Raw genomic sequence first — 26118 nt, 5'->3', positions numbered from 1 at the left:
CGCGCGCTGCTGCTCAGAGTTGATGTGGAACCACTTTAAAACAGAGCAGTCTGCATTTTATCAATGGCCAGCAGCAGTTAATACGGTAACTTCATAACTCAGTCTGCCTGCAGCTCACGGAGTGAACAGCTAAATTAGTTTATGGAGACTTCCGGGTTCAGTTAGCAATGCGAAAACAATGCAAATTGTTATACAAACATTCAGGTTAATCACAAATATTTTTCATAACATAAAGTAACAGCAAAATACCCCGAACGAAACCTCCCAGTTCGGAATGCTGGAGCTATTAAAACCTTTGTGGAAGATATTTAAAAGATTTACGGTAAGTAGGACGCTTTTGCATTAAGCATTCTGCTGGTTTAACTGGTTAAATTATCTAGTAGTGTAAAACATCTAGATTTATCTAGATAAACACTAGATAAATGAACTAAACTAAAATGTTTAGTTTATTTAAAATCCTTTTCATATTTGAAAAGGATGTATTATTATTCATAAAGGCATTTTTAGTGTTTTAGTTTTTTTCACAACTCATATTCACAAATAGTCACAATTCAAAAATGTTTGTAGACTGAAGTTGATATTTTAATTCTGTATTTACTTCTGGGTTTGTTCTAAAGATACAGAAAGCAAGTTGACAAACACCAGTTAATATATATAAAAAAAAATTTTGATTACAAAATTCGTATTTTTCTTCAATATTTTAATGAATAAGTAAGTTTTAGCTTCTAAAACTACATGCAAGACATGTAGGCCTACTGCTCATTTCAGTCAGAAAGTTATTCGCAGTGCTTTACAGTAAAATAAAGGATCAGAAGTTAATAAATCACATTAAAGACAAAGGAGCATCAAATGAAATACTGAAAGATGCATTTTTAAATGAGTAAAAATGGGCTGAAAAAATAATTTTGACATTGAGGAAACTGTCTTAAACAGCAATGATTTCAGTTTTGATTTAAAGGAACCAGCAGGTTCTGCACATCCTTGGTTTTTAAGGAGTTTGTTCTCAAGGTGAGGAGCAAAGAAACGAAATGCTGCTTTTACTGGTTTGGTTCTGATCCAGACAGGTTTCTGAACTGCGCAGGAAGGCAATGGTCAGGTTAAGTCTACATGGATAAAACCTGACCAGGCGTTCTGAGATGTTTTTGAGCTTAAAACAATTACTCCCTCACAGACTACTAAACTGAGCCTATCCTTTAGCCTACTAGGTTAACCCTCACTGAACTGGCAGATGCTGTGATGTAAAGAAATATTTTGGATAAATCGCACTAAATCTGTGCATCTGACTCCCTCCGTTTCAGAGGCGTTACAGCAGAGTGACGTTACCCGATGCCATCCCGGCTGTCACCGCTGCCATGGCCTGAGATCTTTGTGTACTGGCTGCTCTCTTTGGGCTCTCATTTTTACTCTTTTTACCAGCTGCACAAGTTCTCCAAAGGTAAAGTAGATAGCGGGCTGTTACACTGGAGTCGATGAAATAAGAATAAGAAAAATGTCACTGCTCTCTTCTGATTTGTACCTCAGAGCATGAAGCTGGTTTACAGAGAGAGTTCCAGTTGGAAAATGGCCTTTTTAAGGGCTTCAAAAGGGTAAGTTAAGATGTGAAGTTTTAAAACACCACTACTCCATGCAGAGTGCTCGATTTGAAAAAGAATACTTCTTAATCTTATTTTTTTTTCTGTCTTTAATCACAAACCTTAATTTGATCTCATAGACAAACATAACATAATTTGTAAAGCGCATTGAAAAGATTGGTTTCATTTTCTTTACCAATTACAATCTAAGTTGCTTGGAAATGTATTCTGACCATCTGTATCAGTAGATTACTTTGCAAAGCCACTTTCTCTGCAGTTACAAAACAAAATGCATTGAAGTGACTGTAACAAATGAAAATGAAAAGAGTTCAAGGGATATGAATGCTGTTAAAATTCTCAATTTTAAATAATAAAACACGAGTCCCTCTCTGTATTAGTCCAGTCATACAAGACCTGTGTGAGAGAGGCTTATGCTTGATGAAGTTGATCTTCTTCTTTTTTTTTAATAAAGGACCCGTCTGACTTTGAGTGGAGTTTCTGGACTGAGTGGGCCAAAAAGTCTTTGCTGTGGACTCTAGTCGGTCATGGCGTATTATCAAGATTGGCGGCCATTTTTCACCCCAAGGTGAGGTGATCCTACGGTACACTTAAAGCAAATAGAGTATGTTGAAACATAGCTGTATTTTTTATTATTTTTTTGTCTTGACAGCTTAAGGTGCTTGCGCTCACAGTGTTCGACTTCTTGGCAGCCAGCAGCTTGCTGGGCTTTAAGGGTGTGGGGGTTCTGCTGCTACAGCTGTCCGTTGCCTTCTCAGTGGCCCAGCTGCGAAAGCCTTCTCTGACGTGGATCGCTAACCTTCTGCTGCTTTCCACAATTCACATTCAGCCACTGCAACACATCCAGGTGAGCTGTGTGAGCCACACTGTAGCTTTTTCCTAATGTTTGAGGCATTTTGTTTGGAATTATACCACACATAACATCATACTAAAATCATACAGTTAGCATGGTTTTAGCTGAGTGGAAGTGTAGATAAAAACAAAAATGCACGTCAGTTACCTATTCAGAAGCTAAAACATTTAGTGAATCTTTTTTTTTTTTTTTTTTACCTGGTACAGCAGATCCACGTTTTTGATTTTCACTGAGTGTTATACCCTCAAAGACCACAAGAGGGCAGAATATACTAAGAAGATGTTGAGCCATTGAGGCTTTTCTCTTCGGTTTTGTTGGATTTGTTTGGCGCACCCTTCCTCACTCTGAGCCTTATTGCAGTCTGAATTGACTGAATTCAAGAATTTATGATATTTTACGGCTGGAAACGCAACTGACAACAATATCTGAACTAACAAGCCATGCTACAGTGAAAACATTTATGATTTAATTATGTAAACAATGGTTTAGTACAGAAGTTAAGCAAAGCCACACAGATCTAAAGAAACTTCTCGGTTAAGGATAGGTTTGTAAAGAGATGCCCTAACTTTTAAGCTTCTCCTTTTGAGAAGTGTATACGATAAATGTACTGTAAGACTTTCATCACAATTGCCAGTGAATGTGAACCGTTGTGTCTCTCAGAGAGGCTGGTACAGCACAGAGGAGGAGTACTACCTGCTACTTTTCAGCATTGCCGTCTGTGGCCTGCGATTCATCAGCTTCAGCCTGGAGCACTGCTGGAGCCCTTTAGAGTGCGGTCGAGTCGCGCAGCTCTTCTGGCTGTTTTCATACACCTTCTATCATCCTTTCTTCTACAATGGACCCATTATCACTTTCAAAGCCTACTCTGAGCAGGTGAGGGTAAAATTGCCTCGTCTGGTGTTGCAATACAAGCTCGGGGTTCTGGTTTTAAAAACACTAAAACAAATTTTGGTTGCAGTTGAGCCATTTCTCATCTCTTTATGCCGTGAACCTTTTGCAATTTCTAAACGTAGTCTTTATAAATACATTTTGCTTAAATACAATGTGCTGCAAAATCATTTTCATGTTTACCTTTTGAGCTTTTTCTACATTTTGTCACATTACAACCACACACTCAGTGCATTTTATTAGGATTTTGTTCCTGACCTACGGGTGGACGACACTGACTTAGGATTTTATCGTGATATTTTGTGGCACCGTTATGAAAAAGATTAAAATGATGATTACCAAAAAAGCTTTTTTTAGGAACCTGTATGACTGTGACCGTATGGTACAGCATTCATTTTACTCCATCCACTCACTTGTATGAGAAATTCTTCACGATAAATGATTCGATAAATGCCCAGCAATACAACAAAACCAATAAATAAAAATGAACTTAAACAGTTGAGCTGGGAGATCAATACATAGATACAATGTTCTGCAAAATCATTTACATGAATATTTTTCCATTTTTTTCATGTTGTGCCACATTACAGCCACATACTTGAATGCATTTTATTGGAGTTTTGTGAATCAGTCAATCAATCAAGTTTATTTGTGTAGCACATTTAAGCTAAAAGATATTTTAAAGAGCTTTACATCATAAAAACATTTTTTAAGAAATCCCATCTTACAGTCAGCAATTTTGAAACCAGTATTAAATGTTGCATTTTGTAGAATCATTAAGACATCAATAGAAATATGTTCACCTTTTGGTCAATGTGATTGACCAACACACAAAGTGCATAATTGTGAAGAATATGTAAAAGGATCTGTGTGCACTCCTCTGTACTCTGACACCACTCAATAAAAAACAACAGTTCAACCAAAAGGCTGATGAATATGTCGAAATATAAAAAAATAAATAAATAAAAAAGATGTTCCATTCCACTGAAAACCCCAACATGTGTCTCATATGTTTAACCTTCAGTATGTGCTTCCTGTCTCTCTGCTGCCAGATGAGGAAGTCAGTCGACGAGAACAGCGGGCAGGAATCTGTCTTTGGCTATGTGCTGGTCAGATCAGCCCGGGTCATTCTGTGGTGGATCCTGGCAGAATACATGATCCACGTCATGTACATGCACTCCATCCACTCCAATGAGACCTATGTAGAAATGCTTCCTCCCTGGGCTTTGGGTAAGCCTCTCCACTCAGAGCCTGTTGTGTTTCATCGCAGCTAAAACGAGGCGTTACATCCAACACTTTCCTCCCACAGAAGACATATGTTGAACAAAATATAGAGATTATATCTACAGAGGCTTCTGGACCAGGCTGCTATTACACATTGGCTAATTATCTGTGATTCATGGTTTTATTATTCTGATGTGGGCGACTTTGCTTTGACAGCCAGTCATCGGCTCTTTCATTCAGACATATTTATTTTTGCTTGGGCTGAAACGATTAATCACGACGAATCGTTTTATTGAAATAATCGTCAGCTAGTTTAGCCGTCAATTCATTGGAGTATACAGACTCAAAAAGAGCCATTTCCAAATGATTCCAGTAATTACGGCAAAACTCTACAAAAATATCCACATTTTGCATTAAGATAAAAAAAAACCCCACCTTTTTCTGTGAATATATTCTACTCAAAACTTCTTAGTTTTAGCTTCACGCAGTTCAAATTCTGTAAAAAGAATCCTATTGAGCGCCTTTCCCCATATAATTATTGATTGGTTAATCTAAAATTATAATAGACAGATGCTGTATTGATGTTAAGTCAAGTGGAAAGGCCTGAGCTTTTCACATGTTGATGTTAAAAGTATTTTTTTTTTAGCTGCAGATGCATCTTTTATTACAAATGATCAAACATACACTAAAGGAATGCCGTGTTATTGGAGTTTAGACAACAAAATATTTATTTTGTTATCTTAAAAAGGGATGACATTATTTGTTTATTTTCATCTTTTAATGCATTTCTAATTTTGTCTAAAAAATCCCTAAGTGGAAAATTTGCAGAATCTGCCAATTCTTTCATCTGATTAATCAATAAACCGTCAGGTTAATTGACAGAATAATCGTTAACTAAAATAATGGTTTTTGCTTTCAATTATCTTTTTCTTCCTAGTTGTCAAAACCAAGAAGTTAATTGTAAATGTTAGATACACTAATTCGTAATCAATAATTTAGCAGCTGTTTAATCACAGCAGTGAATCATGTTCAACCAAGTTAAAGTGCAGCTATTAATCTCCTGCTGTTGCTCCTCTGTTGCATTCTCTAAGTGGACGACTATTCATTGTTGTCTCTGTAGAACTTGAAGTGATTTCAGCTCCGTGTCTCCTGTCTGCCCCAGGCGGTCTGGCTCTGGCTCTCGTCCAGTTCTTCTACGTGAAGTATCTGGTGCTGTTCGGGCTTCCGTCCATGCTCGCCACTTTGGACGGCCTGGTCCCGCCGAAGCTCCCGCGCTGCGTCAGCATCATGCACAGCTTCACGGGGATGTGGAGGTGAGAGCGCTCTTTGTGACGTGAGTAACGAGGGTATCTTCGTGTTAGAGGCCGGACTAAAACCCGGGACCTTTGAGGAGGGGATAAAAAAAGGGAACTCTGACGTAAAATGTCTTTTAAGTGCAACTCTCTGCGTTAGCAGTCAAGTCCAGACTGGCCAGAGAAAATTGTCTCATCTTGAGTCATTACCTGCAAGAGGACAAAGGGTCATCCTCGCATCAGCAGCAGTGTGCCTCTGTGTGTGCTTCACACTATTATGGTTTGTTTACTGGGACCAATTCTCTGAATTTAATTTTTAAAAAAAATTTCAAACTAAAAACAAAAAAAACACCAGCATTGGTCAAACTACAAAGTCTTTAATTTTTTAAAGAGGGAATTTAAAAACACATCCATATTTTGCCTTTTAAACATCATTAGCATTTACTTAAGCATTATTGTAAGATGGAGAAGACATTTGCATAACTCTCTGGTTATACTGAAATGGAATTGGTACATCAATACATTTCAGATCTGTACTTCAGATCATCTAAAGTAGACGGTTGAAACTTGGAGGCAAGTCGATGTTCCAACAAGAAAATGACTAAAATCTTCAAAAACGGTGTTGGAAAGCCGTTGTGTGAATACTATTTACTGGAAAAAATGTATGGATTCTGATTGAAAACCAGAAAAACAACCAGTTTAAACTTTCTCTGCCAATTCTGCCACGAAGAGCGGTCATTTATCCAGTGGTGCGTTTATTTATAAATGTATAAATTTGAGTCTTTTGCCAGAAACTGAGTATTAAGCCACAACACTTACCAGAAAAATACCACCTGATATTTTTATTTGTTGTTGCTGCAGAACAGATCATCCCTGTTTTATGCTGAAGGGGTCACAATTGCTCAAGTTAATTGAAAGGCAACAAGTGGTGCCTCTTACACGTCCATTATTCTGCATACATAAAGACTGAAGACAACTAGATATGAAGGAAACATTATAAAGGATTCTGTAATGTTATGAAAATGCTTTTTGTGGCATGACACTATTTGTGTTTAGCATCTAATCACTGAAGATTTAACCACTTGAGACTGGCTTCTGCCTGTTAATGTGATTTCAAAGTTTATTATTTGGTTAATTTATCTATGGATCTGCTCATTTTGCAGGATTCTGTTGTTAAATTCAACCTGTTTGAGCGTAAGTTGGCTAAATAAATAAACAAATAAAGCTTCCTATAATCCCCTGTAAAGCTCCCCTATAAAGCTGACAACTGTACTTCTCTCCAAATGCAGCTAAATTTAGACCTGGTTTTATTTATCAGAAAGCTTCAAAATGTAGCAGCTCAACTTGAGTTTTACCCGAGGGCCATTTGCTTACAGCAATAAGTCCAGTCAGCCTTTAGGTTTGCTCACGTTTCAGATGCATTGTTGCTCCTGAATGTAATTAACCATGAGTAATGCTTCCTTAACTGTGCGCTCATAAAGTGGAGACAGGATGCGTTTGGCTTTGCATGATAAAATGTCCTCTCTGCAGCAGTCAGAACCGATGTGCTGACGCTGATGCACTCCAATCCGGCTCTTATGTGCTGAGCTGGTCGATGCCGGCGACATTGATAGAATGCATAAAGCTGTCGGCCGACACCATCGAAAAACCAGTTTCAGTTTATAGACGCTGCCGGATCTAATCGTTGTTATGACAAAGCGCCGGCTTACAACCACTCGACACCCAACAGTCTGGCTACAGCACAAGGTTCATGCCATTGGAAGACCAGCGTTCAGGTGTTTCTAACTTTGTGGGGGTTTTTTATTTTTACGCACTAAAGTGTCCACGCATCCTTAAATCATCTTAAATTAGTTAGTCTTAAATTAAGGCCTTAAAACTACTTAATAAAAGAAAATATGTTACCTACAGGTCTTACATTTCGTCAAGATAGGGCTATTTAATGTAGTTTTTTTTTTATATCAAACTTTTTCTGACAGGCAAAATTTTGAGTGACATGCAAACATTTTCATTGCATTCTATGACTTGAGGTGGTTGAGGTGGCTAGAAACTAGCCGCTAATATTCTCCTTCTATATAGCTAACTTGCTAGCTAGCTTTTTGGTGTCTATCCTGGATAAAAGCAAATTTATCTCTATTTGGCTGATGCTGACTTCTGCTTCCAATCCATGCAAGTCTTGGTGTAAAAAAAACAAACAAAAAAACTTAAGCTTGGCACTGTAGGGGTTCAGGCTGTAGAGAGCCACATACTAAGCCGGGTTCACAGTTTTTGCTATGCTTGATTGTAATGCAGCAAGTTCCCCCTACCATTCTAGTGTTTTTTTTTTTTTGTTTTAAATTTCATTCAAGGCGAAATTAACACAAAGTCTTAAAAAGACTTAAATTGGACTTGCTGAAATCTGCAGATATGCAAATGTGGGCCTGAAATATCCATTTGTTTTCTCGCTCAGGTACTTTGACGAGGGGCTGTATCGATGGCTCATCAGGTAAGAGACTCTTCATCAGCGCTGGACTGACTAATTCACATGTTAATGCTCACTAAAGATGTGAGGCGCCGTCTATATCAAAATATCTCCGTCTGCTCTGCTTTTATTGCTTTATGATCGCCAGCAGTTTTGCCTGGTGCTCATTACTCACTGCGCTCTAAAGAGCGTATTTCCTGTGGGACACTGAGCTTGGCAGCGGAACAACCTTTTGAAAAAGCGTGCCGTTCGCATGCTGCCGTGCTCACGTGTTTCAATACAACAGAGCCGGATGCTGTGTTTCCACGCGCGCTTGCTTACTTGTGTTCATGTGGCGATGAACGTTTCTGCTGTCGCCTTTCTGCTCCCGCACCGTGAAGAGAGGCTGCCTTGTTTAATATATGCATGTAATTGGAGGAGTTTGTAGATTTCTCACTTTCACTTTGGACAACACACATTATTACTCGCTTTTTCTTTTAATGATGCACACTCGGCTGGGTGCAGCCTGCTGGGAGTTGATGGTCTGCTTGTTAGACGCACATTTTTGCGTTACAGCGACTAAACCGCTGCACGGTTGTCAGAACACGCAAAAAAAAAGTCTGCAAAAGTGGTGTTTATTATTTGCTATTTTTTTTCTTTAGTCTGTTTGACACATACACTAAGATCTGTTTCTCACGTTGTTACAGCCTAACAAACGTATTAGAGTAGCTCTAATTCAGCCCCTTAAAGTCCCTTCCATTTTAATTGCAACAATACGTGTTTCCATTTTAAGCAGAGGCCACTGGAAATGGGTTTTCTTCTGCTTAATGGCATCATGTGCAATTATCCTTCTGTAGATGCGAGATGATACCCGTGACACAATACCTCCACGGTTCCTCTTCTGAAGACATTTTAATGCAGCTCCAAAAAAATTCTGCCGATGTCGTCTGAAGAGGGCTGGATGAGCGTGTAGGTGTTAAACGACGAGCTCCACATGAGTCACTGGCACCTCGTCTCCCTGGGCAGCTAAGTGCCTCATTCTTTGCCATTGCATTATGCTTTCCAGGCCTCTGTGCCACCAGGTATCAAGTACAGCTGAAAAAAAAAAGAAAAAAAAATTAAGCTCCTCAGGGGTGATTGATTGAGTTATTACATTTGCAACAGAGGACGGACATTTGATCCTGCAAATAATATATATTTTTGTAAATATTTATATTGGACTGTAGGTTAAGAGGTCAACTGTTAGAAGTTGAGCAATAAAATAAATCACAAATAACCATTTGTGATTTATTTTTCACTTTACCCGTTTCTAAACCAAGTATGTCATCTGAGAATCTGATTAAACAGCTCTAGAGTTTTTTAGGCTCCTTTTTCTTTGCCACATGTGAACAAAAGCCATCATAAAGGACTTGAAATGCAGAAACTTTTCAGAACAAAATATAAACAAAAATGGTTATAATTCACTGCATTTGTTGGTAACAAATGGTACAGTAGAAATATCATATTGTCTTTTCCTGGGTGTTCATGTGACAAGTTGTAGTTGATTAGTACAAAAGATGTCAAAATTTCTACAAACTTCCTCATTTAAAGGGACAGCATTATGTATTTTCCAGGCATGTAGTGCCATTTTAAAGCGCAATCAAGTGACTGTGTTGCCTTCAGTTGTTGTAAAAACGCTGCACATATCAAACATGACTTAATAGAAATTTGACTCCTTAAAATTGGGTCTCTGTCTCTTTAAGAAGCTCCTTCTCTTTCTGATTCTCCGCCTTCAGCAGTGCTTCTCATTATACCGTTTACAGCTGTTCTTAGGAGCATTGCACTAAGTAGTTTATGTGGTGAGCTCAGCAGATGTTTGCTAATTGTCGCGCTCCAGGTGAGGGAATAACATTTTAATATGTTGAAAGGCTCAAAAAAGTAGATTGTTACAGAATACTGCCCCTTTAAATAAAAAATAAAATACAATACATATAATAAAGCTGTGCAGGTCAATGACAATCCCTAAAAGTCATAGAAAGACACTGATTTACTTGCATAAAAATCTAACCTCCTTTCTTTTCTGGGTTACATCAAAACAAACCGTCCCCTCTAGTTTGGGAGAGCCAAGCGGTGTCACCTCCTCTCAGGGCCTGCGGACCTGTCAGTCAGCCGAGGCTGTGGTCTCCTTAAAGAGTACATGGAGAAGCAGACATTTGTGGGTCAGGTTTTTCTGCCCCATTGCTCCATAATATTTCACAGTTCACCAGCTGGGAAATATTGGCCTCGCAGCGTGAACCTCATTTCTAATAAAACGCTGAGAAGCACACCGAAAACAAACTAATACAAATCTAAACGGTACTAGATAAAGACATTATATGATATTTATGAGAATGATGATTCAACATGGGAAAAGTTGTTAAAAGGCTAAATAGGTAATAGCTGATATGAATTTGAAATTGAACTTTGTTGCTGAAACCAATAAACATGGAAAATAAAAACTAACGTGACCCACCATACCGACTGCTGAAACTTTAGTTTTTAGTGTTTATACCAGCATTTACTAATGTGAACCGAAGCCTCTTATTCTGAATGCCTCTTATCTTCTGCTATCTTCTATTAATAATCTGATACGTCTTATCCTGAATTTCCCCACGGTTGGTCTAAAAAAGGATATCTCTATTATTAATGAAGCGTCGACTGTTTTAACGGCAAATCCTCCGAGTGCGGCCGCACATCACTGGTCTGGTTCTCTTCTTCCTCTGTGTTTAGTCTGATGATATTCGCCGACGCTGTAGTCCAGAGCAACGGTGACATGTTCTAGTGCAGCACACCACTTTACCTGCGACCGGACAATATAAATACTATTCGTGTCTTGTTTAAAACGAGGTCAGGCCTGGTTTAAGCATGCGCTGACATTTCTCTGGGTAGCCTTGTGAAGCCAGAGTTCCCCATTTTAAGGCTTGTAGCAACAGCAGAAGCAAGAAAAACACTTTTTCACAGAACTGTATAGACAGTGACTCCAAACCAGACTGGGGTGTACTCAAATGGTTTTAGTTATTTTATTACAGAGTAACTCAAATACTGTTTTTCTTCTGGAGAGCAGACGGAAGGAAATTGTAGGATAGCCCTGAAAACATCTGCATACTAGAGACTTTTTCTTTTCCACAAAGCTCTTATTATTATATTGCACACACTGTTGTTGAGCATGCTGGAAAAATTCCCCATGAAATTTGATGTCATTTATTTTTGCGGTTGTTCAGAGTTAAAACCAGTCAGAAAAATGTTTTCCAGTGACAATAACAATTACAATCAACCCATACGTCTTGACTTTTCCCTCTTCTCTTCCATCATCTCAGCAAAATATGCATCTTGTTTGACCATCAAGGACAGCGGGAGACCATCCAACTGGCCAAATATAAGAAGCCGACATGTATAGTGTTAATGCAAGGCACAGAAAATACAAGTTCTGGCCAAATATTTAATTCAAAGCAGCACTTTGCCATTTTATATGTTGGGCAGTTCTAGTTATTTGGCACCCTGTGCTGCAGTGATGAGGACTTAGCAGCGCTTGCAGATAAAACACTGGGATATCTGGTCCTTACATATTGAAGTGTTTTTTTTTTTGTTTGTTTGTTTTGCGTTTTATCATTTTTCAGCTGCTCCTAAATTTCTCTGAGTGTTTTTGTTCGGCTGCAGAATGAATTTTGTTGGCCTAATCCTCATTTTGAACGATGAAAGTAACTGCTGCAACGTCCGGCGGCTTCAGGAACAGGAAGTACCCATCCCAGTTCATGATCACCATTTTGATCGTCCTTTTTTCCTACCGACGCTGCAGCCATAATGACAAAGCACTTCTCCCGTCTGATGGCTCTCTCCATAAAGCCTGACGGCACGTTATTTGAACCTCCAATACATTAAGTGTATTGGTGTTACATAACGGTGATTAGTCGGGCGGTCCTGTATGTCTTAAAAATGATCATATTTGTAACTAACATCTGTTTACAGCGCCTTTCTGTCCAATTAAATCGCCAATGATGAGCCGAGCGTGCTCAGGTATCCGGTTTTCTTGGGTCTTGACGCTCTCCATCTGTTTTTGCTCCGACTTTCATCCGGCAATATGGCCGAGCTGGCCACTCTATTTAGGGCTCAGAAAATGCTGGCTCATCTTTCACAAACATTGATTAGCCACAGGGAGGCTGAGATAATTAGTTTCCAGCGCGGGCGCATGCTACACACACACACACACATACAGCGAGATGTTTGCTGAGTGTGTCGGAGCGGTGTGTCGCGCTCTTCAGGCTCTGGCAGCTCCTCGCGGACAGATGAGGTGCTCCCAGTATATGAAGCCATTTGTCACCGATTGGTGTTGCATTATGCACATAAAGTGGGGCTATCCCGGGAGCACGGCGCTGCTATTTTTACACCGCATACACTGCAGACTCATGCATGAATTATGCACTAAATTTTTAATGTTTGATAAAATACCACAACATAAATACTGCTTTTTCATCTAACTGCGCGTCTTGTTTATTACCCCTAAGGGCAAACTTACCCATGGAAGAAAGAAAAAGAAAAAAACATTGGAAGAAAAACAATAGAACAGCAAATCTGTGTCAAGGCTTCGGTGTGAAGCTCAGGTTTTCTATTTTTGGATTCATTAACACAGTCTGCTGTATTGTTAACGTCTTGGCAGGGATTTCTGTTCCCTGGAGTGCTTCTGTGCTTTCAGTGGACATTAGAGCCACATTTCACTGTATGAAATTAAAAGAAATCGTGAAAATGACACGATAGTTTCTGTGTCAGGGCTTCCTCACAATTCGGCGCATCGTTCAGCCTGTTATTGCCAACAGAGATTTTATCATTCGAGATATAATGGTAGCATTTTTTTTCTAACTTCTGGAATGTTTGGAAATTGTTGGAAATTGAACAAATGCTTCAAAATGTTCAAAGTAAAATGAAACGATGATTTTCTCCAAAGCGACTGAAAGTTGCAGAGCCGCCTCACTCTGCATCACTGGAAATCCATATTTACAGTAAAGTGCAGCTCATCTCCTTTTCTCTTTTATAAAGCAGATGTGCCGCTGTTCGTATTTTTTGTACTCCTCAAAATACAGAAACACACCATATTCACATGCATTATATATTTATGCCTATCCAAAAAGATTTTGTTTCACAGACTCTATAATTAGTGATTAAAAAAGTAAGTAGACATTTCTGTAAACGCTTGAGATTTCTTACAATTAGCCAGCAGTCATTTTGTTTTTAAATGTTTTTTTTTCTGCTTCCTCTGGCATTAATGTTAAATCATTTTTCTGACGGCGAGAATAGTAAACTTCCCACAGTAATAACTTCCACACCGAAGATTATTGAAGTTATTGAAGCTTCGCTGACACTGATAAGAAAAATGTTGGTGTTTTTATTTCCTGACCGCCAGCGGATTTCTTGGTGCATGTCTAATTTTTATTCACGTTTGTTGTCACATCTGTAACATTGTGAAACCCTTCAGTTTTCCTTTTTCTTCTTCTTCTTCTTCTGCTTCTTCCCAGATACATCTACGTACCTCTGGGTGGTTCCCGCCATGGTCCTCTCTCCAAAGTGTTTTCCACCAGCGTCGCCTTTGCGTTTGTCTGCTTCTGGCACGGCGGCCAGGACTACCTGCGCTACTGGGCCCTGATGAACTGGGCCGGCGTTCTGGTGGAAAACGCCATCAGATCTCTCTTTGGCTCATCCCGCCTTCACGCCGTAGTCGTGAGTTTCCTAATCAAGGCGTTAAATTCCAGCCGTGCAGCAGCAACAGATCAAATTTCTCCACTTATTTTACAAGGGAGGAAATCATTAGCAACGCAAGTCGTGTTATTACATTTAATAAAGCAGGCTGTTGATCGGCTTTGCAAGAGCGCAGACAGCAGACAAACCCATTGGGCCTCGTCTAATTGGCACGACATCACTGTGAGCCGTTTGCATCCCATTAACGGGAATTTCTTTGCCCGCTTCCTTTGGGAGTCGGCTCGTCCTCAAAATAGTCCTAAACTCTGATGGGGCGCCGTGTGAGCCTCCCGGTTTACGTTCACATGGATCATTTGTTTCAGCTTTTTGGGGTTCTCTCACGGGCTAACGACGAGGACGTCTCGTGGTCTGTCTTATTTATTTACTGATTTCCCAGGAGCAGAATTTCTCCTTGGCGATGCGAAGGCGCTGCGCCGCCCTCCTCTGCGCCTTCTCGACGGCCATGCTCATCCTGTCTAATCTGGTGTTCCTCGGGGGGACGCACGTGGGCAGAATCTTCTGGAAGCGCGTCTTCGTTCAGGGTAAATTGCACCTCTACAGACACTGCATGTTTTATAATCCCACCGTGTTGTTGTGGTGATTTTTAGATTGTCAGTACCGAATCTTTGTTTGTAGGAGCCGGAGACGGCATTGAGCTAGACGTGAATTAAAATCATAAAACTATTTTGGTGTGCCGCTGATTTATGCTCAAGACTAATATTTATCCACACAGGTGCACAGAATAGCCTCCCGCTACTTTGAGCAAAGACCCGAAACTAACAATTAGAGTCGTGAACGTCGGAGGAGCACATCTGCTTCGTGGATGTGCCAGGGCCTATTTTGCTCCCCGCGGTTGTATTTGATCCATTTGGTACCTAAAGCGAGATGGCAGGCCGTCCTGAAGCCTGTCCATTAATGATAAGCAGTCTAATGTGCACTCACTGCCGGGCCGGGGGTCGGGGAGGGGATTCAGAGCTGAAAATTCAACCCTTTGCCTCAAGAAGTTTGCTTATTTTAAACCTTTTCACGTGTTTAGGCTTTAGAAGACACTAAACCTATTAGTGACGTAATAGAGCCTCTAAATGTTTGATGCTAATTTTTAAAAACTGTTTCTAGGTGTAAATGTAAGAATTTTAAATATGCTTATCAGTACTTCACACATTCCTTATGCTGCGTGTCAAACTCGAGGCCTGCGGCCAAATCCGGCCTGCCACAGCCATTTATGTGGCCCTCCATTACTGGAAGGCCACATAGGCCCCCACCAGTTTTTATGGGTCTAAATTATGTTGATGTGAAAAGATTATATAGTATATACTATATAGTATTATATAATTTTAAGAATAACTCACTAAAAGCTGCGTATTTGCAGTTTAATGGATGGTTTTTGTCAATACGTTTGGCGCTTTTTGGACATTCGTGGTCTTGATGGGACGCAAAATGAAAATATCCTGATAATTAAGAAGAAATGCAGCAATAGGAACCACAACTTAAATAGGCACAATATTTAAAACTTCATTAAGATCAGAGAAATATAGCTATTGTGTGACAACATTTTCCTGGTGTGAAGGCTTTTGTTAGGTAATGTTTGTAATTAAATATCTGTCAAAATGTCACTATGTCATGATAGTAATATATGAGCAGGATAATCTGAAAAAATCGAGCTCCTCTGCCTACTTTTTGTGGATCTGCTGTCATCTTCTCCTGGTCAGAACCAACCAATCAGAGGCAGGAGGAGGATCTTAGTGCTGTCGATCATGCTGTTCTATGCTCCCAGCTAATTTTCACCAAGGAAGCTGACCAAGAAAGCTAAGGCTAGTTAGCATAGCCACCAGTGACGGCTGATGAATAGTTTTTCTGTTACAGTAAGTTGTTTCTCCGCCTTTAGCACATTGAGCAGTGCGTACACGAGGATTATTAACAGCTCTAAGAACCTCCTCCTGGCTCTGATTGGTTGTTTCTGTACCTTGAATTCAGTTGTTTAATTTTTTTTTCATCTGATTAAAGTTTTGAATTAATACCCCAATAACAGCTAAGAAGAAAGAAATGAGAAATCTGAAATGTTGACATGAAAAATCAGTCGGTCGCAGCCTGCATGCAGCCTCTGCTGACGTTCCACTTGTTATAATTTTCTCTCGCTTTGCATCGCCGCGCATGACTTCCACCTCGTGTTCCTTCTGCCATCGGATAAAAAAAAATCCATAAAAAATTGCAGAGTAAGTGTGAGGATGCTTTGTCGCCACCATTTTGCAGACCTCAGATAAAGGTCATATTCCAGTCCTGAGATAAGTTGTGTTGTGACAGTAATAAATTGCTGGAAAGCTTATAGGGAACGGTGTCTTACCTTCTTCCCGATCTGTTTTCAACTTCTGTAGAGCTAAAAAGTAAAATAAAATAGTAAAACAAAACCACACAAGTTTGGAAAATTTTTCTCTTGTGCATTATTCAGATTATTGTAAATAATTTCAAAATCCACTCAGGTGATTTAGGGCTGGAGTAAACGTACCTGCCACCTGCCGTGCGTTCGACACGTTCTCAAAAAAAAAAAAAAAAAAAAATCATGGAATAATCTGCTTGGTAACCTTTCTGTTTTTCTTCTTCAGCTGTGAATGTAACTGATCCAGCACTTTTCATGCCCTCTGGTGGAGGGTGACGGGTGGGGGGGGTGGTTTGATTTTGATTACCATGAGATCAATGCTTTTAAATCAACTCGACTGGGATTTTCACTTGTTCTGGCAGTGGCGTAATTGCTCTCTGACCTCTCGGGGTGATGTCTGCGATTTCCTAACTGCACCGTGCGTCTAAAGTCGTTCCCGCTGCCTGTCTCTGTGGGCCGAGCCCATGGACACACAGAGTGTGCATTTCTTCCATGTCCCCTTGGGGGAAGGACTCTAACGTTACAGTCAGTGTGAAGGGCTGCTACAATTCTTCCAGAGGGCAGAATGATTATTAAATTTCTGCTGGCCCAACCGAAAGCTGTTTTGACAGTTCATCTGTGTACGCCTAATGAAATATTGGCAATAAGATTTATTCCCTTGGTATACAGACTGTCTGTACAACAGTTGACAATCCATCAAACGGCATCTAGAGATTATTGTCTGGAGCAAAAATGATGAACTAATTGACATTCAGCTCAACTCCAGCAATGAGATGGGAAGCTTTATTTCAATATTTTTGTTTGTTTGTAGAACGTTTTGCCCATGTTTAGAGAATTAAAGCAACAGTAGATGAACTTTACTGGTTTTCTTTAGTATTTTGTTCTGGAGATGGCCACGAGAGACGGTTTATTTTGTGTCTGGGGGAAACGTTTCTTTGTCGATTTGCTCACATGGTTTGAATCATTATCCTGCTGAGAGACCCAATGATGACCCATTTTCACCTCACCGTACCAGATTTCAAACCTCCTGGTATTTCAAAGAGCTCAAGGCAACAGATGTGTCTTCCGCTCCCTTACTTTTAATATTTATTCATTCTTGAAAAAGAAACTTCCAGTTTGAAAGGGTGTTTTTTCTGCTGCTGAAACTGGTTTCTGTTCAGGTTAATGTAAATATTACTGTCGTGTTATTAACTAGCTGATCCTTCATCACGTTAAAGTTTAACAGGAGTTTCAGTGGTTGGCTACAACCTGATATGTAGAAAGCATTAAAAGTTTTGTAAAAATCGTCTATAATTCAACATAACATTTTATGACGGAACCGCAAATTTACTTACGCAAAGTCAAATAAAGGTTAGAAAATGCTTTTTTTCAGTTGAAAAATAAAATATGTTGTCCATTATTTTCTTTTTACTTGTTTAGCAATAAATTGAACATTCAACAACACACAAGGAAGGAAAAAAAATTATATCCACTGGAAAGGGTCTCTGATGTTTGTCTTAAAAGAAAAGTGTTTTCTATTTAGTTGGTCTAAAGAAACTTTCAGTAAAAATTGCTCCTGTATTTAGCCAAGTTTAATAACCCCAAATATGTATTTTCTGTAAAAAAAAAAAGTAATGCATTTATGACCCTGCTTGCTACGTCATTAAGAAAATGTACGTTTTCCATTGAAAATCTCATTCTGAAAATCACAAAAAGCGTCCATCTGCATTATCTCCATTTGCTGCAGGGCCAAATTTGGATCCACTCAAAACTATTCCAACTTTAGCTCAGTTATTAAAGGATTGTTATTATTGTATCTTTATTTGTAAAACTAGGGCATCTCTGTAAAACAAACAAACAAAAAAAACAACTATGTTTAACCACTGAATACATGTACTCAAATTATAACGTGACATTACGCAACTGCATAAATGATGGCTTTTTTTTTACACTTATTTTCCAGAATTGTGCTCAACATTCACCTCTTTTTCCTCGTAAAATATAAAACTTGGTGAAAATAAAACGTCTTCTCCTCATCCTCCTGTTTTAACTGTTCGCTGTAGAGAAGTGGCCGACGGCTCAGCTGCGCTTTAAGCAGCTCATGTGTATGTGAATTAGATTTTGACATGAATAGAAGAGAATAGACCCTTGAAAAGCATTGTGGGTGCAGGTGCAGGTTTCTGAGATAATTTGGACGGAGGCCAGCCTGGGAGGAGGCGCAGACGGCCGTCCTATACCTGCTGCTTTCGCTCGAACCTCCAACAATTGGCTATAAATAGCAAAAGAGGAACAAAAACGCGTTATTGCAGAGACTGAGTGAACTGAATACAAGTTGAGCTGATCAGCATTTATTTATGTTGAGGAGGAAATGATGCAAACAAATCTGATGAGTGGTCATGACTGTACTCACCAGACGTTAACCAGTTACGTCGCTTCTCGTTTCAGGGTGGTCCACCGTCGCTCTGCCGATGCTCGCCTTCCTCTACTGCTTTGCTCAGGTTGGACTTGAGCGAACTTCTTCCCCACCGTGAGTCACCTTGACTTTCTGGAAAAGTGAGAATCCCTGCTGCCGGACAACCAGGACAACCCGCTGGCTGCAGAGCTGTGGCAGACCTGGCCGACAGCCACGCCGAGTGTCCGAAACACAGCCCAAGTTCTGCTGCAGAGCAAAGCTGCACCGCAAAGCAAAAAAACCCCCCCAAAAAACAAAAAAAACGCTCGACCCCGGAGTCTGTCTTCATTGTACGGCTTTGATAAGATATTGCTCAGTGGTGCAGTAAATCGGAGAAGTGCAATGTTTACTGCTAAAAGCCGCTGGTCAGTCGGACTGCAGAGGGAAGCAGCAGAAACCTGACCCAGGTTCTGCTCTATACACGTTTAATCAGGATGTAGCAGACATGTGAAATCACAGTAACGTATCGGTTATGTTCCTCTACATTACAGACACGATGGGAACAGAAAACGTCCCCAGACTCACCTGTCAGTACAAGTTATTTATATAGATGTTAGTTTGTTTCTGGTAAAAACTGCTGAAAATGTGTAACTATCAATGTGCCAAATGTCTATGTCCATAATTTTAATAAAGATTACAATTTAAAAAAAGCTATTTTTGCTATTTTATTCATAGTTACATGTTCAAATGACGAGACAAAAGTGGATTTTATTTTTTATAGTAGCACTTAATGCTGACAAGAAAAACAATGACGAGTTTCAAACACGCCTTACATCTGTCAGTGAACATGATGGTTTTTGCTTGTATTGTTAATAGTAGTTTAATAACAGAGACAAGCAGCAAATCTGGTTGATTTTTGAATATTACAGAACCAGAAAACAAATGGGTTTCCTGACATTTTCTGTCCAAATCAATACGGTTCGAGGTCCACCAGTATTTCTTGAATCATAGTTTGAGAATCTTATCAGGGATTTTTGTCATGAATTTTAAAAACAGCATCACTCTTTCCATTAAACCTCAGTTAGGAATCTCCATCAATAAGAAAACACAATCTCTAAGCTGTTCAAACTATTTGTCACGATAAATAGTTTCATGTTAGAAAAACATGTTTTTCCAATATGATTTCCAAGCAATTAATTTCATTTGTGTTTTAAATTGAAGTCTTCCGTAAAGTTTCTCCTGTTGAAGCTGGGGCCGTTTCCATTAGCTGATTTCTTTCTGTGGGATTATCACGTCTGTGGCAGTAAGTTGGATCAACGCGAGCCGAGGGTCAGCCAAGAATCCTCTTAAATGAGCACAAAACTGCGAGGTTTATCTGACATAAGAAGCTCACGCTGAAGAATCCACCTGCTTGGTTACAGCGTCTTAAAGATTAGTGTTTACCGTCAGCAGTGGAGCAGAAAACAGAAACATACCTCGCATGGAGGGGGCGGGTGAAGCAGAGAGAAAGGATGCAATATGTATAAAATATTTATTATGAAGAGCACAGTATGTCACATTTCATAACAAAGAGCTCCCATTGTGCTTGAAATAGTACATCTCCCAACACAGGACGTGTTAACATAGAGGCATGTGCATAATACATACACCAAATTCAAACTTTGCTCTTTATATAGAATCCTATCATTGCTTTATAACTTGTGCATATGTTTATATCCGCATCTTCTTTTTTTTTTGTCTTTCAGGCAGCTTTCTAGAGCTGACCACAAAAATAGATCTTTGTTCAAATCATTTCAGTGGAGCGACGGTAATTTGGATCATGAAGACCGCTTTTCTGTCTGCAGGCTGGGCGAGGAGTCGGTGGGGGGAAACATTAATACAAAGGCACGAGTTTGCATGCTTCTCCAAGGTAACGTGAGGGTCAATGAGATGGGTTAGTGCAGTAGTTTAAGCATTTCCGTCACAAGGTGTGTCTAAATGTTAAAGCGCAGAGCTACATATTGCTTTTAAGGATCTGAATTGTCAAATATTTATGGCCTTGAAACAAGAGTGTGGGAGATGGTTCCCCCCCCCCTCCCCCCACAAGCCGTTTCCAGGCTTTTGGACTCTAAATGGTGACGCAATCTCGAGTTTTCAGCTAAAAACAAATGCACATTTTACAATTTAAAAAACGACGTGATTTCATCTAACAAAAGCTAAATGCGTCGCCAGTGTCCTATTAACATAACATGAAAATACATAGTCAAAGTGATAATAATATTAAGAGAAAGTTTACAAACCATTTCATTCATCTGTGTCAGTGGTGAAACAAAACAAGTCAAAAGAATATCATCATTCACATTTTTTTTTTTCAAAGTACAAGAAAAACATCTGTTGTAAAAAATAAATATGCTCTCAGCTGGATTAGGACAAAAAAAAGAGGGAAAATATCGCCTCCTTAATGTTCATAAAAGTTCATGTTTTCAAGTTCTAACATTCAAAGATATACAGTTTCAACCCCGTGACTCGGGGTTTTCATCTTAAAGCTGTCATTGTGAGACTTAAAATCCGCACGGATAAAAATCCTCTCATTACAAAAGAATTTACAATCACTTATACCGCCGTTAAAACCGTTTTACATGCTCGATGAAATCATGTCATTTCAGCTTGAGAAAATTTGATTTTATTTAATACAAAACAAGCTTCCTTTTGTCGGATGGGAAGGTGAAAAATCAGGACACGTTTGAAAGATTTTCGTCCTGGAAGTCCAACGCCGGAGCTCATCGCACCGGCTGGAAGCAGAGGGGAAATAATAGCCTGGCTATATTTGGGGGCTGTTATTCAGGAGTGGTTGCATAGTAAGATGTTGGTGTCAGGGGTGAATACAGTGAGTGCTGCTGTAACATGCAGAGTGAATCCCTAATGTGTGGGAGTCGAGTCTGTGGGATGGCCAAACGCGTTTAACTGAGAAATTAAATGAGCGCTAATCCAAACGAGTCAAAGAGCGAAGGCGGCCACTGCCACGGAAAGTATTTAAATAATAATAGTAATGATAATCTGACTTTGTTTCAGCTTTTATATTAAAACCAGCAACAAGTAATGCCTACAGTCTGCTGCTTCTGCTAGTAACGTAGTTTAATATACCTCATTTTCTGCAGCAGTAATTAGTCAGATGGATTGAGACTACACTCCTGTCTCGATCCATCAGCTCCGAGAGTGTTTAGCTGGGTTTCATTTTCTTAAAGCAATTTCAACAGAGTGGGCAGAAAATAAGCCTCTAATGCCGCTGTCCAGGGGGGGGGGGAGACGTCCGCCGCCATCAATCAGCCTCACGTTCTTCCGAACTCAGCTGTTTCTGATGCACACCTGCTCCTTAAAAACCCACGTGAGCAAAGTACCGGTGTGCGCATTCTCGCCGCTCCCAAACACGATGCACACGGAGACTTGCGAAAAGTTTTCACACCCCGACAACCGTCACATTGGAAACAGGAAGTTCACTTCGCTGTGATCGGGGTTTTATTTGGCAGAGAAACACAAAGTAGTGGGTGACAGTGAAGTGGTGGGAAGATTAGGATTTGTTTTCACTCCCCCCCTCTCCCCCCCTTTACTCTGATAACCATAAACAAAATCCAATACTTAGAGAAGCTAATCTAGAGGACATCATGTCATGGAGAAGCAGGGTCGGGTTACTAAGCTGTATCCCAAGTTTGGCCTTCATGGGTGAATGACAAAGAGGAAGTAACAAGAATTATTTATTGCACATTTCGACCTACATGCGAAGCACTAACGCCAACACCCTGAACACACCATCATGGTGAAACTTGGCAATGGCAGCATCATGCTGTGGGGAAGCCTTTAATGAGAAGATGAATGGAGCTAAATAAGGTGCAATCCCTGAAGGAAAAACTTGTGGAAACCTAAAAAAATACAAAACACTTAAACATGGTGAATACCGTCCTAAAGCCACAGCTGTAACAACGTGGTTTTAAGCAATATTCATACGTTAGGATGGCGTAGTCAAAGTCCTGACCTAAATCCAATCCCCATCGGGGAACAGATGGGTGTTCTTCACTTAATCTGACTGATCAGAATTTATTTTAGAAGAAATATGGGGGAAAAAAGTGTCTGGTCGAGACACAATGCAGAGGAAATGTAGGTAGAGGATTCAGTTTGATTTGCTCTATTTCTGGTAAAAAGTTAAAAAAAATAAAAATAAAAAAAAGGTTTTCTTACGCTTCATATTTTTTTGCACTACTTTCTGTTTCTGTTGTCTCATTGCATTAAAAAATAAATAAAATACTTTGGAAAAGTTCAAGGGCTATAAATAGTGTTATTATTATTATTATTATCTGTGTTATTTATGCATTATTTCTTTACTAGATTTATCACCTGTGCCTCATAATCCTAAACAAAAAGACCACATATGAAAAACATCCTCCGTAGTTTCCCACGGAATCCATCAGATCCGTCAGGATGTTCAAAAGAAAAACGTGTGATAAATTCACATGTAATGAGGTTATTAAACGGTTTAGGATATGTCAGAAATGATTTTGCGGCTTTGATCACATTTTGATCTTCTACATAATTCTTATCCTCAAAGTGTCTAAATTCCCCACGTTGCTGACTGATCTCCCTTTGATCATCATCCTTAAACATGATCAGCATCTCTGTCACTCGTTTGTGGTTTGAGCGCAAGAAGGCGCCCGCGTTTCTGTTTTTTTTCCTACCCAGCAACCGAATCGCTTGTAGAAGCAGAAAAAAAAAAACTTGGCACCAAACCAAAACAAGTTCTCCCTTCTGTGAAGACATCCCCGTTTATTTATGCGAGCTTAATATTTAATGAAAATGGATGCAATGGAACCGAAGCGTGGCTTTTCCCTTTGCTGTGTCCATTTCAGCTCGCCTTGTAGCTCCTTAAATGGGGAAAAAAATAAAACATATCATGCAGGGAACATTAAATATTACAGAGAATTGCTTATTTTAGTCGCAGAAAATGACTTTAGCTGTGATTTTAGATTCAGCAAACTGTAAATTGTACATCAGCTCAAAATGACTGGACTGTGTGATGTATTTCAGTTCATCAACTATAGAGCGTCTACTTTGGTTTTTAATATGCGCCAAAAAAATGGCAGGATTTTTTAAAAATTCAACATATTTGGCAATAAATTTTTAACTCTCATCCATTTGTCAATTTTTTTGGTGAATATTTTTTTTCTGACCTGAACATTTTATTTTTGTTCTTGTTTATTTTTACATTTCTAATATTTAAGAACTATAATAGTTCTTCTAATTTCTTGTAATTATGGAAGGCAGTAAAATATGTAAAATACATGTGTACCGTCATATTGAACATATTAGAATATGTGTTTTTCTGATTAGAGTCATTTGTCAGAATAAAATAATTGGCTTTTAAAAATAGCAGGTATTAAACATTAAGCATTAAGCCCACATTTATGTATTTAAAACGTCATTTTATTGCTCTCATGTAATATTTTTTTCTTCTTAAACGTTTTTTTTCATCATCATTAGGCAGAAAATCATCATAATTAGCAGAAATAAAGGCTTGAAATCATCAGTTTGTGTGTCAGTTATTGAAGCAATATGTTTCACTTAGTGAATTGAGTTATTGAAATCAATAACTTTTCAATAATAATGTTGCCCAAAAATATAGTGACAATTACAGGCTCAAAGTAAAATAAAAAAAGTATCGATTTTGTAGTGCAATCTGCAGGCTTCTCACAGTCAACTACATGTCAGATATGTACATGAAGGTTTTTTTAATATTAAATATAAACATATAAGTAAATGTAAATTAAACATGCAGCATCAGTGGCAAATGTGTTCTTGATGTTTTTGTTGCATCTCATGTTACATTTTAAAATATTCATTTGAAACCAAATCGAAACATAAACTGTATAATGAAGAAAAACAACTTTTTTCTTTATTCACTTTTTTCCTGTTTTCCAGGTTTCTGTCTTTTAGGATTACTAATATAATATTTTTAATGCCTTTTAGTTATTTGAGAAAGCCAGATGATGAAATCATGACTTTGTGAGCTTCTGATGGGTTAATGCACAAAAACTGAGTTAAACAAATAAATGTTTACTTTAAAGCAACACCGAAACAACACAAGACTCTAAATATATCGCTGTTTTAGAAGTAAATGTCTGAGTTTATTTGCATTCAAGATGGGGTTTTTTTGCATTTTAAACACTGATCTGGAGTATTTATGCTCAAAAAGACCAAATTGCAGGCTTTGCCTCCATTTATGAGAATGATAAACATTTTTCTGTAAAATAATCAATTTTTTCCAGCAAGAGAAGCTGAGCTCAGCTTACTTCATAAGTGGTTACATCCAACGAAAACTGTGAGATATAAGTATTGTTTTTAGGACTAGAGAGAATTTAGGAGATATTTTTGAACTATTGGGCTGCAACACAATGTCACTGTTTAAAAAAAAAAAGGATTAGAAAAAATATAAAAATAAGAATCATGCAGAAGTAGTCGAGTTGGAAACGAAGTGCATCATGCACTGCAGCAGGGAGTTGAATCTGTGACGCTGTTATGTCATGGCAGATTATTATCAGGTGCAGGTTACCCAGTGGTTTTATGCAACATTATGTCAGCCTATTCTTCGATAAATACACATTAGCACATATTATTTTAGAAACATCGTCCCAGTGGGCATTCCTTTATAGGCTCATGAGATTTCCAGAAGAAGGTAAGGTGCAGAGCCACAACAAATGCTGCAGTTTGCATTATCAGATTACCCAACACATCCCCATAGGTAAAAAACGCATAACTTTCACACAACAGTGCATCATGTATATGGCTGCAGCGCTCCCAGATGAGATTAGCGAATGCTAGACTTCAGCAAAGATGGATAACTTCCTCACTGCAGGCTCACTGGTTAGCATTTAAATTCATTTTCTATCTAGCACATCCATTAGTGCTTTATGCAAATGACGTTGTAAGTTCTGCTCAAGAATGTTTTTTTCTTTTTTTTTTTGGAAATAGGATTGCCCCGGCCAGAGTTATCTGTTGTATAATTCATACTGATCCCGGCAGATTTTAATAAGAGATGTGTCTGAGGAAATTACTGCAGGATTGTTCTAACATCTGGATGGAGTCGGCTCTTTCTGACTGAAATAATGCAAATGACTCGCTGTGCAGCCTCAATTAATCAAATATGGCCCCCGTCTGCAGTAACAGGGTACACATCTATTTTATATGACATGCAAAGAGTTTCATACGAATGATTCAATAACAAACCAGCAGGTCATGCTGCCTCCATTGGGGCTTCCCAATACTTACGACTCTGCAGTAAGTTCTGAGATAAAATTGAACTAAGCACGGTAATTTTTTG

General features: G+C 39.0%; 1 protein-coding gene across 7 annotated transcripts; it reads left to right on the top strand.

Moving 5' to 3' along the window:
- On the top strand, positions 1-19487 carry hhat (hedgehog acyltransferase). Of its 7 annotated transcripts, none has more exons than XM_008428784.2 (12): positions 1-322; positions 1299-1435; positions 1522-1586; positions 2044-2157; positions 2242-2436; positions 3103-3315; positions 4383-4560; positions 5717-5867; positions 8293-8328; positions 13809-14010; positions 14426-14570; positions 18827-19487. In XM_008428784.2, exons 2-12 carry the CDS (start codon positions 1327-1329, stop codon positions 18910-18912), a joined length of 1494 nt encoding a protein of 497 aa, XP_008427006.1. In that variant the 5' UTR covers positions 1-322; positions 1299-1326; the 3' UTR covers positions 18913-19487. The 7 variants fall into 7 exon arrangements, with proteins under 7 accessions (XP_008427006.1, XP_008427004.1, XP_008427007.1 ...); XM_008428782.2 differs by having other exon boundaries at positions 5675-5867; XM_008428785.2 differs by lacking the exon at positions 13809-14010 and having other exon boundaries at positions 5675-5867.
- Positions 19488-26118: the final 6631 nt, after the last annotated feature.

This window comes from Poecilia reticulata, linkage group LG15 (genome assembly GCF_000633615.1).
Source record: "Poecilia reticulata strain Guanapo linkage group LG15, Guppy_female_1.0+MT, whole genome shotgun sequence".
Lineage (NCBI taxonomy): Eukaryota > Metazoa > Chordata > Actinopteri > Cyprinodontiformes > Poeciliidae > Poecilia > Poecilia reticulata.
The sequence above is the reverse complement of the archived record's forward strand: the minus strand, read 5'-3'. Positions and strand labels throughout refer to the sequence as shown.